This window comes from Chelonoidis abingdonii, chromosome 5 (genome assembly GCF_003597395.2).
Source record: "Chelonoidis abingdonii isolate Lonesome George chromosome 5, CheloAbing_2.0, whole genome shotgun sequence".
Classification (NCBI taxonomy): Eukaryota; Metazoa; Chordata; order Testudines; family Testudinidae; genus Chelonoidis; species Chelonoidis abingdonii.
In genome coordinates, this window is record NC_133773.1 from 112,629,640 (window position 1) to 112,643,626 (window position 13,987).

At 38.2% G+C, this 13,987-nt stretch overlaps 1 protein-coding gene across 8 annotated transcripts in view; it reads right to left on the reverse strand.

Moving 5' to 3' along the window:
* Positions 1–999: 999 nt before the first annotated feature.
* SLIT2 (slit guidance ligand 2) overlaps positions 1,000–13,987 on the reverse strand; it is a 408,552-nt gene continuing 395,564 nt past the window's right edge. For 5 of the 8 annotated variants that reach the window (XM_075066554.1, XM_075066552.1, XM_075066553.1 and 2 more), the window contains 3 exons: positions 8,138–8,426; positions 3,859–4,070; positions 1,000–2,838 (listed from right to left, as the gene is read on the reverse strand). In XM_075066554.1, the coding sequence (XP_074922655.1) occupies positions 2,597–2,838; positions 3,859–4,070; positions 8,138–8,426 (743 nt within the window). In that variant the 3' untranslated portion in view covers positions 1,000–2,596. Of the gene's footprint in view, positions 2,839–3,473; positions 3,563–3,858; positions 4,071–8,137; positions 8,427–13,987 lie in introns of all 8 variants that reach the window. The other 3 variants (XM_075066556.1, XM_075066555.1, XM_075066557.1) reach the window with 3 other exon arrangements.

Sequence of the window (13,987 nt, forward strand, 5' to 3'; positions counted from 1 at the left end):
CTCTAAGTATCCATGGAGAGCACAAATATTTAAAAATGGGCACTTCAATCTGGTAGAGAAAGGTATAACATGATTCAATGACTGGAAGTTGAACTTAGACAAATTCAGATCAGAAATAAGGCATGCATTTTTAACAGAGAGATAAATTAACCATTGGAGCAATTTCTCCATCACTGAATTTTTAAATCAAGATTTGATTTTCTTTAAATAAATTATTTTCTCTAGAAATTATTTTGGGGAAGTTTTATGTCCTGTTTTTAGAGGTCAGACTAGAAAATCACAGTGGTCCCTTCTGGCCTTGGAATCTATGAACCTATGATATTTTCCTAGTAAGTTATAAAACCAATACCTTTTAATTCTCTTGTTGCTCAGAATACCGCCTCCTCTCCCAAATCCTCTCTCTGGCTTCCTTCGTGTACATCATTTTCAAGCGTTTTGCGTGGAGCCTAGGAGCTGAGGACAAACGTCAATCTATGTACATCCCTGCTCCCATTGCTTCCTAATGTTTTCTTGCTCTCCATATTGCTCTTAGTCTTCTGCATAACTACTTCCTATGCTGTCTTGTCTCAGGCCATACCTTAAAACAGCATTCTGTTTCTTCTGTGTCACATACCTTCACTTCCCTTTTCCACTTTCAAATTTACTTATTTAAAAAAAAATCCAAAAAACAAAACAAATAAAACCCCTTTTCACTGCAGGTCTCCTTGCTGATCAAAATATAGGCTTCTTGTGCTTAACACTGACTCTGTATTGTATCAGTGTGATTAAGACTGCATAGTCGTGGGGCAAGAACTTTGATTTATGTGTCTAGATTGTTGGGTACGCATAGTGCTCTATTAAATTAGAATATGTAGCAATTAACACACTAGATTGGTGTTGGGTTTTACTTTGTTTCCCCAAAATATTCCTTGTATTGACAAATGTTTAATTAAAGGCTGTTAATTTAACTCCTCAGAAGAACACAAATAAGAGCTATTAATGAAGTAAATATCTGTTTAATTTACAAACATCAGTAGTATTACTGATATCAGTCCAAATAAGACAAAGCACACTGCATTACACATGTACATCTAACTTTTTCTGTAAAAAAAAAAAAAAAAAAAATTGAAAAAACATCTGCATTTTTACAGGGTATTCTGGAATTTACTGAAAGAAGAATACAACCCACTATGAATCATTACCAGTTCTACATTGTAATTTAGCAGCAACATATTAACATGGGGAACATTAGGGCAATAAAGTAGTTTTATTATTTGGAAAAAGTCACAGTCCTTGATAGTACAGCCTTTTTTCTTTCTTTTTCTTTTTTTAAAAAAGGTAAGGAGGTCCAAGGGAATATTAATTTGTAAAGGTCTACTTTCTAGTGTCATTTTCTACACACCATTTTATTTTTTGTAAGTACTGTATATTTAGGGGAAATGTACTTCTATACATTTGCCATCTAGTGTAAAGACATTTTCTCTCATACGTTACAAGTTCTCAGGAGGTGTCCTGAATGTCTGCTGTATGTGAGAACTACAGACTATTATCACTTCTGTTTCAGACACCGAGTGGTGAGATGCTAACGAAAAAACAACAAAACAAAAACAAAACAAAAACAGACCAAACACATTTACCCCAAGATGACATGCTATGTTAGTTCTATTGCAAAAAATCCTGATTTTTAAGTCTTTCTTTTTTAAAAAACAAAATACAAAAATATCAGGACAAATATAAATTAATATATATTAAAGCATTGAAAAACAGTAAAAGGGATGCCTAAAAAGGTTAAGTACAATGTACTTTGATACAATAAATATTTCTCAGTGAACCCGAATACTGTATAGAGCTGTTTAGAACTCACAGAAACAAAAATCCATATTATTACTAATTTATCCATCAATAATCTATTTTTATCATCCCTTTAACATTTATATTACAAAAAAATTAATACTGGAAGAGGGTAGATAAACACTTTTTTGTACGCTTCTTTTGCTAACATGCTGACATAAAAGTACACATCGTCAGGAGATTTCATGATTCTCACATAATCACCTCTCCCATCCACTAAATGGGCACCCCCTCTTCTGCAGATGCTTAATAATTATGCCACACAAAATGCATCACACATATTTGTTAAACCGATATAATCTGATTCCCTTCACCCACAACTCTTCCTCATCTATAAGTAAGTAATTGGTATGGTCTGTCAACATAGTAAAATATACAGATATGAAAGTGAAAAAAAAAGCCTCATGTTCTGGTAAATTTTTCATCAATAAGCTGTAGGTTGGAAGTCAGATGTGTATAATATCAGTTTATCTTCAGCATGTTATAAAGAAGAATCCATGTTAAAAGCAGTTACGTTTCCCATCACTGTTGCAATGTTAAAGGATCTTTTTTTTTTCTTCAAAGCTCCTCTTGGTTATGAAAAGTCTCAGTTCAAGCACTTGAATCTTTTTGCAAATGAAGAAAAAGTCTTTATTCTCTTAATAAAAATAAGTCTGTTCTGTATTTTACAATATATTTCAAATATTTTCACTATTAAGCATTAATTAGTCCGACATGGTCAATAAGTATACAACATTTTCAAAAGACAAGTGTTGCAGGGACACATTTAGGAGGGGCACTTTGTACAGCCACACTTCACCACCTTCTCAACCTCGTCCACAAATGAGGACCCATCAGTGCATTCAAAAGAATATTTCCGTCTCTTGCTCCTTAGTGGTCCGCAGCACTGCCCACTTGAACATCCTCCTTTACATTCTAGTCTCGATACCTTCTTGGTCGTCTGGCACGCGGCATACCCTTGCTGCTTTTGGTAGTAATCTCTGATTCGTTCCCCTCGACAAGAGATTTCTGTTAAAAAACAAAAAACAAAAACAAAATGATGTATGACTTAAAGATGCAAGTCACAGAATGGTTTATAATACATGCTTCTAAATATATTTGCTGTTTTAGAGTTTGACTTTCATTATAGATAAGAAACTAATGATTTCTATCGCATTATTTTCTTAATGTGAATTTTACCTTCTTTGTGCCCTTTATGTTTATACTATGTGTATATATAAACCATAAATAAAATGTTAATACAATTACAAGAAAATTGGAAGATAAAATCTTTATTAAACAAATAAACATCTTTGTTCTTACATTGCTTGCAGCTGGTTCTGTTTACCATAGGGAAATGTTTCATAGAGCATACAATTTAATTTATTAGCTTTGGAGTCTAATATTATTCAGTCTATTATTTAATAAAGGCTAAACACATTCCACTAACTTCATAAATTACTGAGGTATAAAACCATCTAAAAATGTGACATCTGTTAAAAGTTCTACCAAGTCTATTCTTGTCACACTGATGCACAATACAAAATAAATAAATGCCAGCTAGGGTAAGAGTAAAAAGCGGGGTAGAAAGCAAGTGCTTTGACAGACAAAAGGAGAAAAGAAAAAGGTAGAGGAGAAAGTCATCCTGTTTTCACCCATCTCACCTGCATAATTCGCTGTGATATATCAGTTGAAGCTGAGAGGTCAAAAGTAGAGTTTGTGATAAAACTAGGAGCAGAATCATTGGATTTGGCTTCTCAGTTGCAGAAGACAGAGAAACAATAAATACAGAAAGATACAGCAGGTAAAAGGTAATAGTTATATATAGCAAAAAAGAAATGTTTTCACAGCAAAACATGATGAAAAAACCTTCAAAGTGTAAATATGTAATTAATGGGCAAATTTGTTAGATTCTTCTCACTGAGACAAGCCCTTTATGATGTATTTAAAAAAAACCACCACCACAAATGTGTATTGTGAAAAAAAATGGCAATGTTTTGATTATTCATGTTCTAACACCAAATAATGATAGCATGCTGAATTATTTACCTTTATCACAGCTGTCCCCAGTGTATCCACTGCTGCATTCGCAATATGGTTTCCCAAGGCCGGAAAGCCTGCATTTTCCATGTTTACACCTGATGGACTGGCAGGGGTTAAACAACTCTTCCTCTTCATCACAGAGGACTCCCCCATGTCCCTGCAGGCATTTACAACTGTATGAAAACGCATTGATTGGCAAGCAGGTACCATGTACACATCTACAGGGGAAACAAGCCCAAGAGAATAAAAATAAATTATTCAAAGTTTAGGCTAAGCAACATTAACTACAAATACTTTGGATTGTACTCAAAAAGCAATTGCTTAGAGACTTTTTTTTAAATGCACTTTTTCAGTGAGATGCAATTAAGTGGTTTATACAGGTTTTTTTTTAATGATTTTTTTATATGACAATTTACAGAAAATATGCTGCAGTGTAGGATACTATTCCGTTATTGCCAGAAAACAGCCACTGTAGATGTGTTATGGAAGTCTTGTACAGGTCACAATTAAATAAATCCAGCATTCCTCAGGCACCCACACATTTAATGAAAGTTGGGTGTGCAAAGAATGCATGATCTGACCCCAAATGAACAAACTCCTTAGGATTAAACTTGAACAGTGAAAAGAAAATGTTACTTACCTGTAATTTCGCTTCTTTGAAAGTATCATTTCACAAGATTCTCATGCCTGAGGTTTTGGGCACTCAACGCAAGTCAGGACAGTATCTCCCTAGCTCAAAGCTTTTTGGCACTCTAAAGGCATGGCAGCCTGGTGGCTGTGCACAATGCACACCTCCACCAGAAATTCAGTGACCATTCACCACTAACTATTATTCCTTCTGGTTCTGTAACCTTCCCGCCAGTTCCTGATTGCACGAGAAGCCAGTGATGCTTTTTCCACTGGGATCTCAACATCCACTGAGACTGCATCTTATAAAGACATGACATAGGTACTATGATTACTTTTTTGGCCATGAGACGTGACATTTGTAACATGGTCAAACTGTCCCCTCCTGGCTCTCATGAACCCCTTCCAATAGACTTGTGATGTACCGCATCCTGTTCTGGGGCTTAAAGATTGCCTTGAGCTGCATCTACCAGGTTTCCTAGGTATATCACTGGAGCATATAGCCAATCACATTCCTCTCAAAGAAGTATGATGTTTTCCAGGAGGACAACTTTTAATTTTATTTCACCAAACACAGACTGAAATCCAGGGGAATTAATTCATTTTAAGAATCAGGAATTATCTGATTGCCACCTCTTGATTTGATGGTGCAGTGTCAATGGCTTTCTTCCTAGGAGGAATTTTATTTCCTGTAACGTTCTTCTTGACACACTAGTTTCCTGGACATATATTTGTTTCTAGGGGAACAATCTGAGTGAAGATTCCTGGATGGAGATCAAACCAATCCCAACAGTCCAACTCAGAATCACTCTGATGTTTCTCCTTCCTGTCTCCAGCCTCATCAGTGGAAACCAAATTATGCCCATCTCCACATTATACCTTTAGGTCCCACATGAGTGATTCAGCATGGTGGGCCTAAAGGCATGGTGGGAAAGTCAATGCTGCTGGATAAGTCATTGACACCATTTGTACCAGGGCTGAGCACAATGTCTTCTGAAATCCACTGCAGGCTGTGCTGAAATGAACTGCATATAGCACAGCTTTGCCTGCACTGATGTGTTCAATCCTGAGAGTTTCAACACCAGTACAAACAAGACTCGCAGGGAGCCAAGACCCCTAACCTGCCTCAGCACTGGGCCTGCTGCCTGTTATTCCTGAACCTGTATGATTGGAGCAATTCAGTCCCCTAGCCTCAGGTCATTTCCAAATGCTGCATGTGTTTTGAGTGTGGTATCCAGAAGTTTCCAGACTGAGCTGCACAGGGTCCAGGGCTTCAGCAGCGTCCCAAGGCTGCTGGCTCTCATGTGGAACATTCTGCATTTAGTCCTCTGGTTGAAGCAACTCATTATCCAAGAAACAGCCAGAGCTTAGGACATCCAATCTGTGATGTTGTGCTGATGGTGTCAAAGGCCTGATATGCTCTAAAGAGGTTGTGTTTGATGACAATACAAATTGCATCAAGCTAACCAGTAATGAGGATCTGCTGGATTTAGAAAGTAGTCAGTTCTGTGCCAATGCCAAGTCTTGAATCCAACAGATCCTTTGAAGCGCTCCAGGCCAAACTGGAGTTGAAGAAACATCAAGTCAAGTGCAGTGTTTTGGTCCGTATCTTCAAGGTGCTCAATGGCCAGGCCAACAAATCTAAAATATTGCCAAAAGCTACAGAATGAACACTCTGGTGAACAACTATATTTTTGAGGCACAATAGAACTTTCTACCATAAGAGGAAAGCTCATCTGGGAAGGAGTTAGAACTTTCTTGGGGGCTGGCCCGAGACTGTACAATGAACTACCACAGGAACTAAGGACCGTCACCCTCTTCCATTCCAAGTGCAAGGTGAATGTCTTCAGCCTGGTTTTCTCCAGGATGAACACACAGAGGAGCGTACATTCAAAGAACATGACATAAAAGTACATGAAAACTTAAAAAACAAAACAGAATACTATGTAGGTTGTCCCCTGGGGAAGACAATGAAAGAAAGAGCAAACCACTCATTACAGATTTTAGTCATGTCGCTTAATGCACTACTGGAAGTTGCTGAAACATTCCAGTGATGAAAGTGGTATAGAAACCCATATAGAACAGAATAGAATTTTTTCAGAGGTGTCTCTAATTGGGTCTTTAGGTGCTCTCCACACAAAGCTTTATGGATGACATTTCCATGTTATATTTGACTTCCAAAGCACAAAATGCAGCAGACTTGTTCATTTGTGATCAAAACCTTGCAGCTGCATATGTTTCTGGAAGCCACTGGGTCTTCCTTTCTTTCTCCTCCTGAGATACAAAGAAAAGGGTTATCCTAGAAAAGAAACCCTGTGAATAAAAAGTCAGGAACTTGGTACTACACCAAGTGCTGGAATGCTTCAAAGCTTCACTGATGTGGCTTTGGGAGTAGAGTTATAAACTTCAGAGTACTGAAACATTCTGAAGTCAGTGCAAAAAAACTGTGCTGAAATAATTAAGCCAAAGCCTCAAAGTTGTCAATAGTATCAACACAGAATATGCCCAACTCAACAGAATCTGAGCAAAACACAAAGTGAATCCACTGGACATCAAAGGAATATGGTGGTTTTAGGTCATGTAGGCTGGACTACTTAAAAACAAGCTGACAAGAAAAACAAATAAGCCCCATGTCTTGGAGCTAATTGCAACAATGAGATCAATGATAACAGTTCCAAAAGTTCAACTGCAGCTCTCACGGTGAGTTGTTTGCCAAATTATGGTCAAGAAAGTTGTCCTGGTAGAGGTAACAGCAAATTGTGGTACATGACCAGTAGGTGATTAAAAAGCTGTGTGTTAATGGAGTCCCTGACCTGGCTTGTGCTAGGTGCCCATGACCCAACAATGAGAACCTTGTGAGGATGCAATCTATATCAATTCATCTATCTAGAAAAATATTCAACAGGAATATGCAGCTAAAATGGTTTAGCCAAAATATATTAGAACAAAATTGCAACTCAGGAGTTACTAACATCACTGATTATGGACTTAATACAGAAGTTAGACTGTGCATTGGGAAAAATTATCTACCAGCTGACTCATGTGACAATATGGAAGTATAAAAAAATAGCTATGATTAGTGTATTTACTTCTTGCTGGGAAACAGTTTATAAAATGAAACACATTTTTCTGAAATACTCGAACAAAATTATGAATACAGAAATGGATATGTTTTCATTTGTAAAACCCCCTGATTATTTCTTATGCCAATCCTCATGTCTTATGTGGATAGTCATATTCACACCAATGCAGTTCACATTGTAGAAGATGTGCACAAGTACCTAGGTAACATCTGTTATGGTCTTTGGTGGGGCTTAAGAGGTAGAGGTACAGAAACTTTGTCACGGCATCTGCACTGGGAAATTTCACTCATTAAGAATATTTTTTAAAAAATGAATTGGCATACCCAGGCTATTCCACAAATACTACAGAATACTGTCACATACTGTAGCAGCTGAAGTTTCTGAGTACTCTTCAAGTTCAGCCCACAAAAGACTACACTGCTGTGATCCAACCCCAGAGTAACTTTTAATTCTGCATGCACAGTATATTTGTATCTTGCTGAAAATGTTTGAACTTTAAATTGAATGTACATAACAGGACAGTCATATTAACATTAGAAAATTAAATTATAGCTCTGTCTTGAGGAAGGACATACTTATTTCCAAGACAAGGGTCATTGGTTTGCTGATCACACAGTGGTCCAGTCCATCCTCCTTCACACTCGCAGGTAAAGCCTGACTGGCTCATAGCATGGCAGGTTCCATGCACACACACTTTCTTGTGACAAGGCTCACAACCAGGAAGAATTCCCACTTGCAGTGGCACATTTCTAAAGTCCTGCAGTTCACTGTTGATGTACAGATTACGGATGCAGCCATGGAAGCTGCTGCCATTCTGGCCTGGAGACTGGCGCAGTGCTGCAACGTTGTTTTTCACAGGCATGCCTAGAAAATGAACATCAATTCATGAATACATTGTTTGGTAGGAACAGTTTTGTATTCTTTTTACTGTTGTTTTTATTTATTAAAAATAACTGTTTCCAAATAACCATTCATAGCTATGGAACAAACAATTATCAGAGATGGGCTCAATATCTGGATCTAGATATGGTTTAAGTATGGTTCAGGTTAGGCAACAACAACAAAAATTACATATTTTATCCATATAAGGTGAACATTTCACAAGATCACAACATTTCTACCATCCTGAACTGAAGAATGCAGAAGCATGCAAACTAAAACCAGAAAATAGGCCTCTCTCAGTTCTGGATTATACCCAAGGTCTCCACTGTAGAGATGGATTCAGGGATTCAAACAGGAACCTCACAGAACTGAAAAGTTTAGGTCTGAAGTTTTGGTTCTGACCCATTTCCAGTAAGTACAGATGGCACTGTTTTCTAAACCTTTATCTCCATTCACAAATTATTTTAAAAATACAGTTTGTATTGAAATTTAGCATACAGTCTGATTTTCAGAGATGCTGAGCACCCACAACTCCAGCTGAAGTCCCTGGGAGTTGTAGAAGCTCAACACTTCTGAAAATCAGGCCCACACTTCTTGCGTGTGAAATTTTGTGTGCGGAAATTTCACAAAAAGTTCAGTTGTCTTGATAGGTGCAAATTCACATATCACTCATTATTTTCATAACTGTAAGTTCTATTCCAATCTACAATTGTTACAGAGGCCACTGAGTTGGGGAGGGAGTAAGGTAGGGTAGGTTATATATATATTCTGCAATTAAATATATCCTTACAAATTTTTGGACTTCAATTCACAATGAGAACTACTGTACAACACTGTGTTCTTGCATATTGGTCTAATAATTGTTTCATGAATGCTTAATACTTCCTGGGATGAATAACTTACAGGAGTCATAGCGTACTCCAAATAAAAGCAGAACTTCTGGCTACTTGAAAATAAATGATCCCATAGTTTGAATAGGACTGATCTGGTCTAAAATTAAGAGCAAGGCAATTTTAAGTCTGATTAGTGCAACAGTGGGAGTGAGGCCCAATCAGGATTCCCTAGGCATCCCTGACTTAGATTGCACATGGACTACCCTCCCTTGAGAGCACCTGCCCCCCAGTTTCTTAGCCATGTGGGCTGGGAGAAGAAAATAACACTAACTGCTTTGACATGATCTGCAGAGCCAGTCCTTACAAAAAAGGAACAAACAAAACTATATGAAACAAAGACACCAACACAACATTGCAATATAAGAACCAGAGATTTCTGAGTGAAGGTTCCCACAGCAACTGGGAAGAGAGCAAGTGTGCATTACAGCAGGTGAAATATCATCACGCAAATATTACAGTGTAAGTCAATTCAAAGAAATGTTTCTCTAAAATCAGAGATGAACACATGTAGCATAATGAAAGACTCATCTACCACATACGCAAATGTGGACAGAGGAACAGTTGCTGTGGAAACCTTCACTCTGAAATTACTGACCTTTGTGTGTTTAAGAATTCATCTATTATGATGAATTCATATTTTAGAGCTGTTGGTTAATCAAAGTTAACTCATGATTAACTCAAAAAAATTAACTATGATTAAAAAATCAATCATGATTAATCAATAGAATAGCAATTGCAATGTATTAAATATTTTTGGATGTTTTACTACATTTTCAAATATATTGATTTCTATTACAACACAGAATACAAAGTGTGCAGTACTCACTTTATATTATTTTTTATTACAAATATTCACACTGTAAAAATGAAACAAAAGAAATACTATTTTTCAATTCACCTCATACAAGTACTGTAGTGCAATCTTATGAAAGTGTAACTTATAAATGTAAATTTTTTTTGTTACATAACTGCACTCATTACAAACTACACTCAACTTACAAATGTAGATTTTTTTTGTTATATAACTGCACTCAAAAACAAAACAATGTAAACCTTTAGAGCCTACAGATCCACTCAGTCCTCCTTCTTGTTCAGCCAATTGCTAAGACAAACAAGTTTGTTTACATTTACAGGAGATGCTGCTTACTGCTTCTTATTTACAATGTCACCTTAAAGTGAGAACAGGTGTTCGCATGGCACTTTTGTATTTATATGCCAGATATGCTAAACATTCATATGTCCCTGCATGCTTCAGCCACCATTCCAGAGGACATGCTTCCATGCTGATGATGCTAATTAAAAAATAATGCGTCAATTAAATTTGTGACTGAACTCCTTGGGGGAGAATTGTATGACTCCTGTTCTGTTTTACCCACATTCTGCCATATAACATGTTATAGCAGTCTTGGATGATGATCCAGCACATATTCATTTTAAGAACACTTTCACAACAGATGTGACAAAACGCAAAGAAGGTACCAATGTGAGATTTCTAAACATAGCTACAGGACTTAACCCACAGTTTAAGACTCTGAAGTGCCTTCCAAAATCTGAGAGGGATGGGATGTGGAGAATGTTTTCAGATGTCTTAAAAGAGCAACACTCCAATGTGGAAAATACAGAACCTGAACCACCAAAAAAGAAAATCAACCTTCTGCCGGTGGCATCTGACTCCGATGATGAAAATGAACATGCATTAGTCCGCACTGCTTTGGATTGTTATTGAGCAGAACCCGTCATCAGCATGGACATGTCTTCTGGAATCGTGGTTGAAGGGACATATGAATCTTTAGCATATCTCGCACGTAAATATTTTGTGATGCCGGCTATAACAGTGCCATGTGAAAGCCTTTTCTCACTTTCAGGTGACATTGTAAACTAAGAAGCAGGCAGCATTATCTGCTGCAAATTGTAACCAAACTTGTTTCTCTGAGTGATTGGCTGAAGTAGGACTCAGTGGATTTGTAGGCTCTAAAGGTTTAGATTGTTTTGTTTTTGAGTGCAGTTATGTAACAAAAAAAATTTACATTTGTAAGTTCAACTTCATGATAAAGAGACTGTACTTGTATTAGGTTGTAATCAACAATAAATATAAAATGAGCACTATACACTTTGTATTCTATGTTCTAACTGAAATCAATATATTTGAAAATGTAGAAAATATCCAAAAATATTTAAATAAATGGTATTCTACTATTGTTAAACAGTGCAGTTAATCACGTGATTAATCGTGATTTTTTTAATCGCTTGACAGCCCTAATATTTTTACACATGCACCATAGATGATGTATATAGTTTCCTTGCTAGGACACTAGTCATGCAGCAATAACCACACAGGCACACACTTATGCCCAGGCAGAGTCAAGAACAAGGGTCTTCCCATCCTTAGCCAACTATCACTTCGCGGAATAAATCAGAAGCAACAGAAAGAGAGATTACTTACCTTACATACTGGAATTCTTCAAGATACTTACAGTGGGATCTGTGTGAACTAAAGTATGTGCAGGCCTGGAATTTCTTAGCCAGCACAGTCCTCTGGGATTGTGCATGAGGTTGCATGCCCTCACACCCCCTATTGTGAATGTATAAAAAGGTGGAAACAGCCCCAACCACCCCTCCATTTCTTCACTAGTACAAAAAATCCAGGTAAGACTCTGTATCAGTGGGGAACAAGGGCAGGTTGTGGGATCCACGTGGACAAAGGCATCTTGAAGAACTCCACAGATCCCACTGTAGGTGGCTAGCAGTTACTTCTCAAGGAGGTGAGTGACAGGAGTCCTATTTAAATAGTGACTGTAGGACAACCCAGCCAAATTGGACATTTGATCTAAAAGGCACCACAACAGTGCCTTTGGATTTCTCTCCAAATCTGAGAAATAGGGACCCTCTAAAACAAGCTACTGTTATCAACTGATCCCTCATGGATTGTATCCTAACTCAAGAGGGAAGAGGTATTTTGTTTAATGAATAGTATATTTTAATGCTAACTGTAGCCCATTTAGAGAGTATTTGGCAGCACACAGCCTGTCCTTTAGACTTACCACCAAAAGCCTCAGAGAGTCTGGATGATTTACAAAATGGCTTTGTTCTGAAAAGGTAAAAACATAGCTCTAAGAATATCTAGCTTATGTTGTTTTGACCTCTGCAGGAGAATCATGAGGTTTAGAAAAAAAATACTGAGAAGTGTATAAATTGATTTATATGAAAACCTGAAACCACTTTTCCAATTTTCAGGAAAAATTTTGGATATGGTCTAAAAATAACCTTGTCTTTATGAAAAATGATGTAAGGGGGTCTTGCCATCAAAGCCTGAACTTCCCAGAGAGTGGAGGTGATGGCTACCAAAAATGTCAGTTTAACAGAAGTGATAGAAAGAATGTGATGATGTGGGATCAAAGGAGAACTACATTCAAGTCACAGGTAGGAACCTCACCTTAACTGGTGGAAATACATGAATCAGGCCCTTAAAAAAATTTAGATACCATTTGCCAACATCAGGTGGAGCACTAGGTCTTGATTCAGCAAAATGATGTCTGAGAAGTTCAGAAGTCGAAGATATGGTCTGATGGATAGATGCATCAGGTCAGAATACCAGAACTGATGCAACCGTGCAGGAGCTATCATTGTCACCTGGCCCTTGTCCTGATACAGCTTTTTGAAGACTCTGGGAACTAGCAGAATGGAAAGAAAGGCATAAAGCAGGTTCTTTCCCACGGAATCAGAAATGCATCTGCCATAGATCCTGGTCTTACTGCTCCCCAGGAATGCCTTTCAGGTTAGTAGAGTGGCCCTCAGCTCTGTCACATTTATTTTCAACTGAGACACCGCTCAGGACCACATGACCTGCATCTGAAGAAAGACCAAATAAGCACCTTGCATCAACCATCAGAATCTTTCAAAGAGGTGGTGGATCAAACAGAATCCATACTGTGATAGGGCAAGGCCAGATGGCTACAGTAAAGTACTGAGGAACAGGTATGTTAGCCCCAGGCTAAACAAATCCCTAGTACCATGGTAACCAAATGGCAGTTGCTCCAGGTTAATCAAGGCACCTGGGGCCAATTAAGATCTTTCTAGAAGGCAGTGGAGATAGCTACACTGATTAGAACACCTGCAGCCATCAAGTCAGGCTAATCAGGCACCTGGGTTTGAAAAGGAGCTCACTCCAGTCAGGCCGGGAGGAGCCAGAGAAGAGGAAGTGCATGTGAGGAGCTGAGAGCAAGAGGCACAAGGAGCTGAGACTGAGAGGGTGTGCTACTGGAGGATTGAGGAATTATCAGACAATCAAGCATTATCAGACACCAGGAGGAAGTCTGTGGTGAGGATAAAGAAGGTGTTTGAGGAGGCCCATGGGAAGTAGGCCCAGGGAGTTGTAGCTGTCATGCAGCTGTTACAGGAGGCACTATAGACAGCTGCAATCCACAGGGCCCTGGACTGGAACCCGGAGTAGAGGGCGGGCCCGGGTTCCCCCCAAACCTCCCAACTCCTGGTCAGACACAGGAGGAGTTGACCCAGACTGCAGGGAAGATCACTGAGGTGAGCAAATCCGCCAATAAGCGCAGAATCCACCAAGGTAAAGGAGGAACTTTGTCACAATACATTTTGAGTGTCTGTACACCAAAGCAGAGGTGACTGCATTTTCAAAAGAAC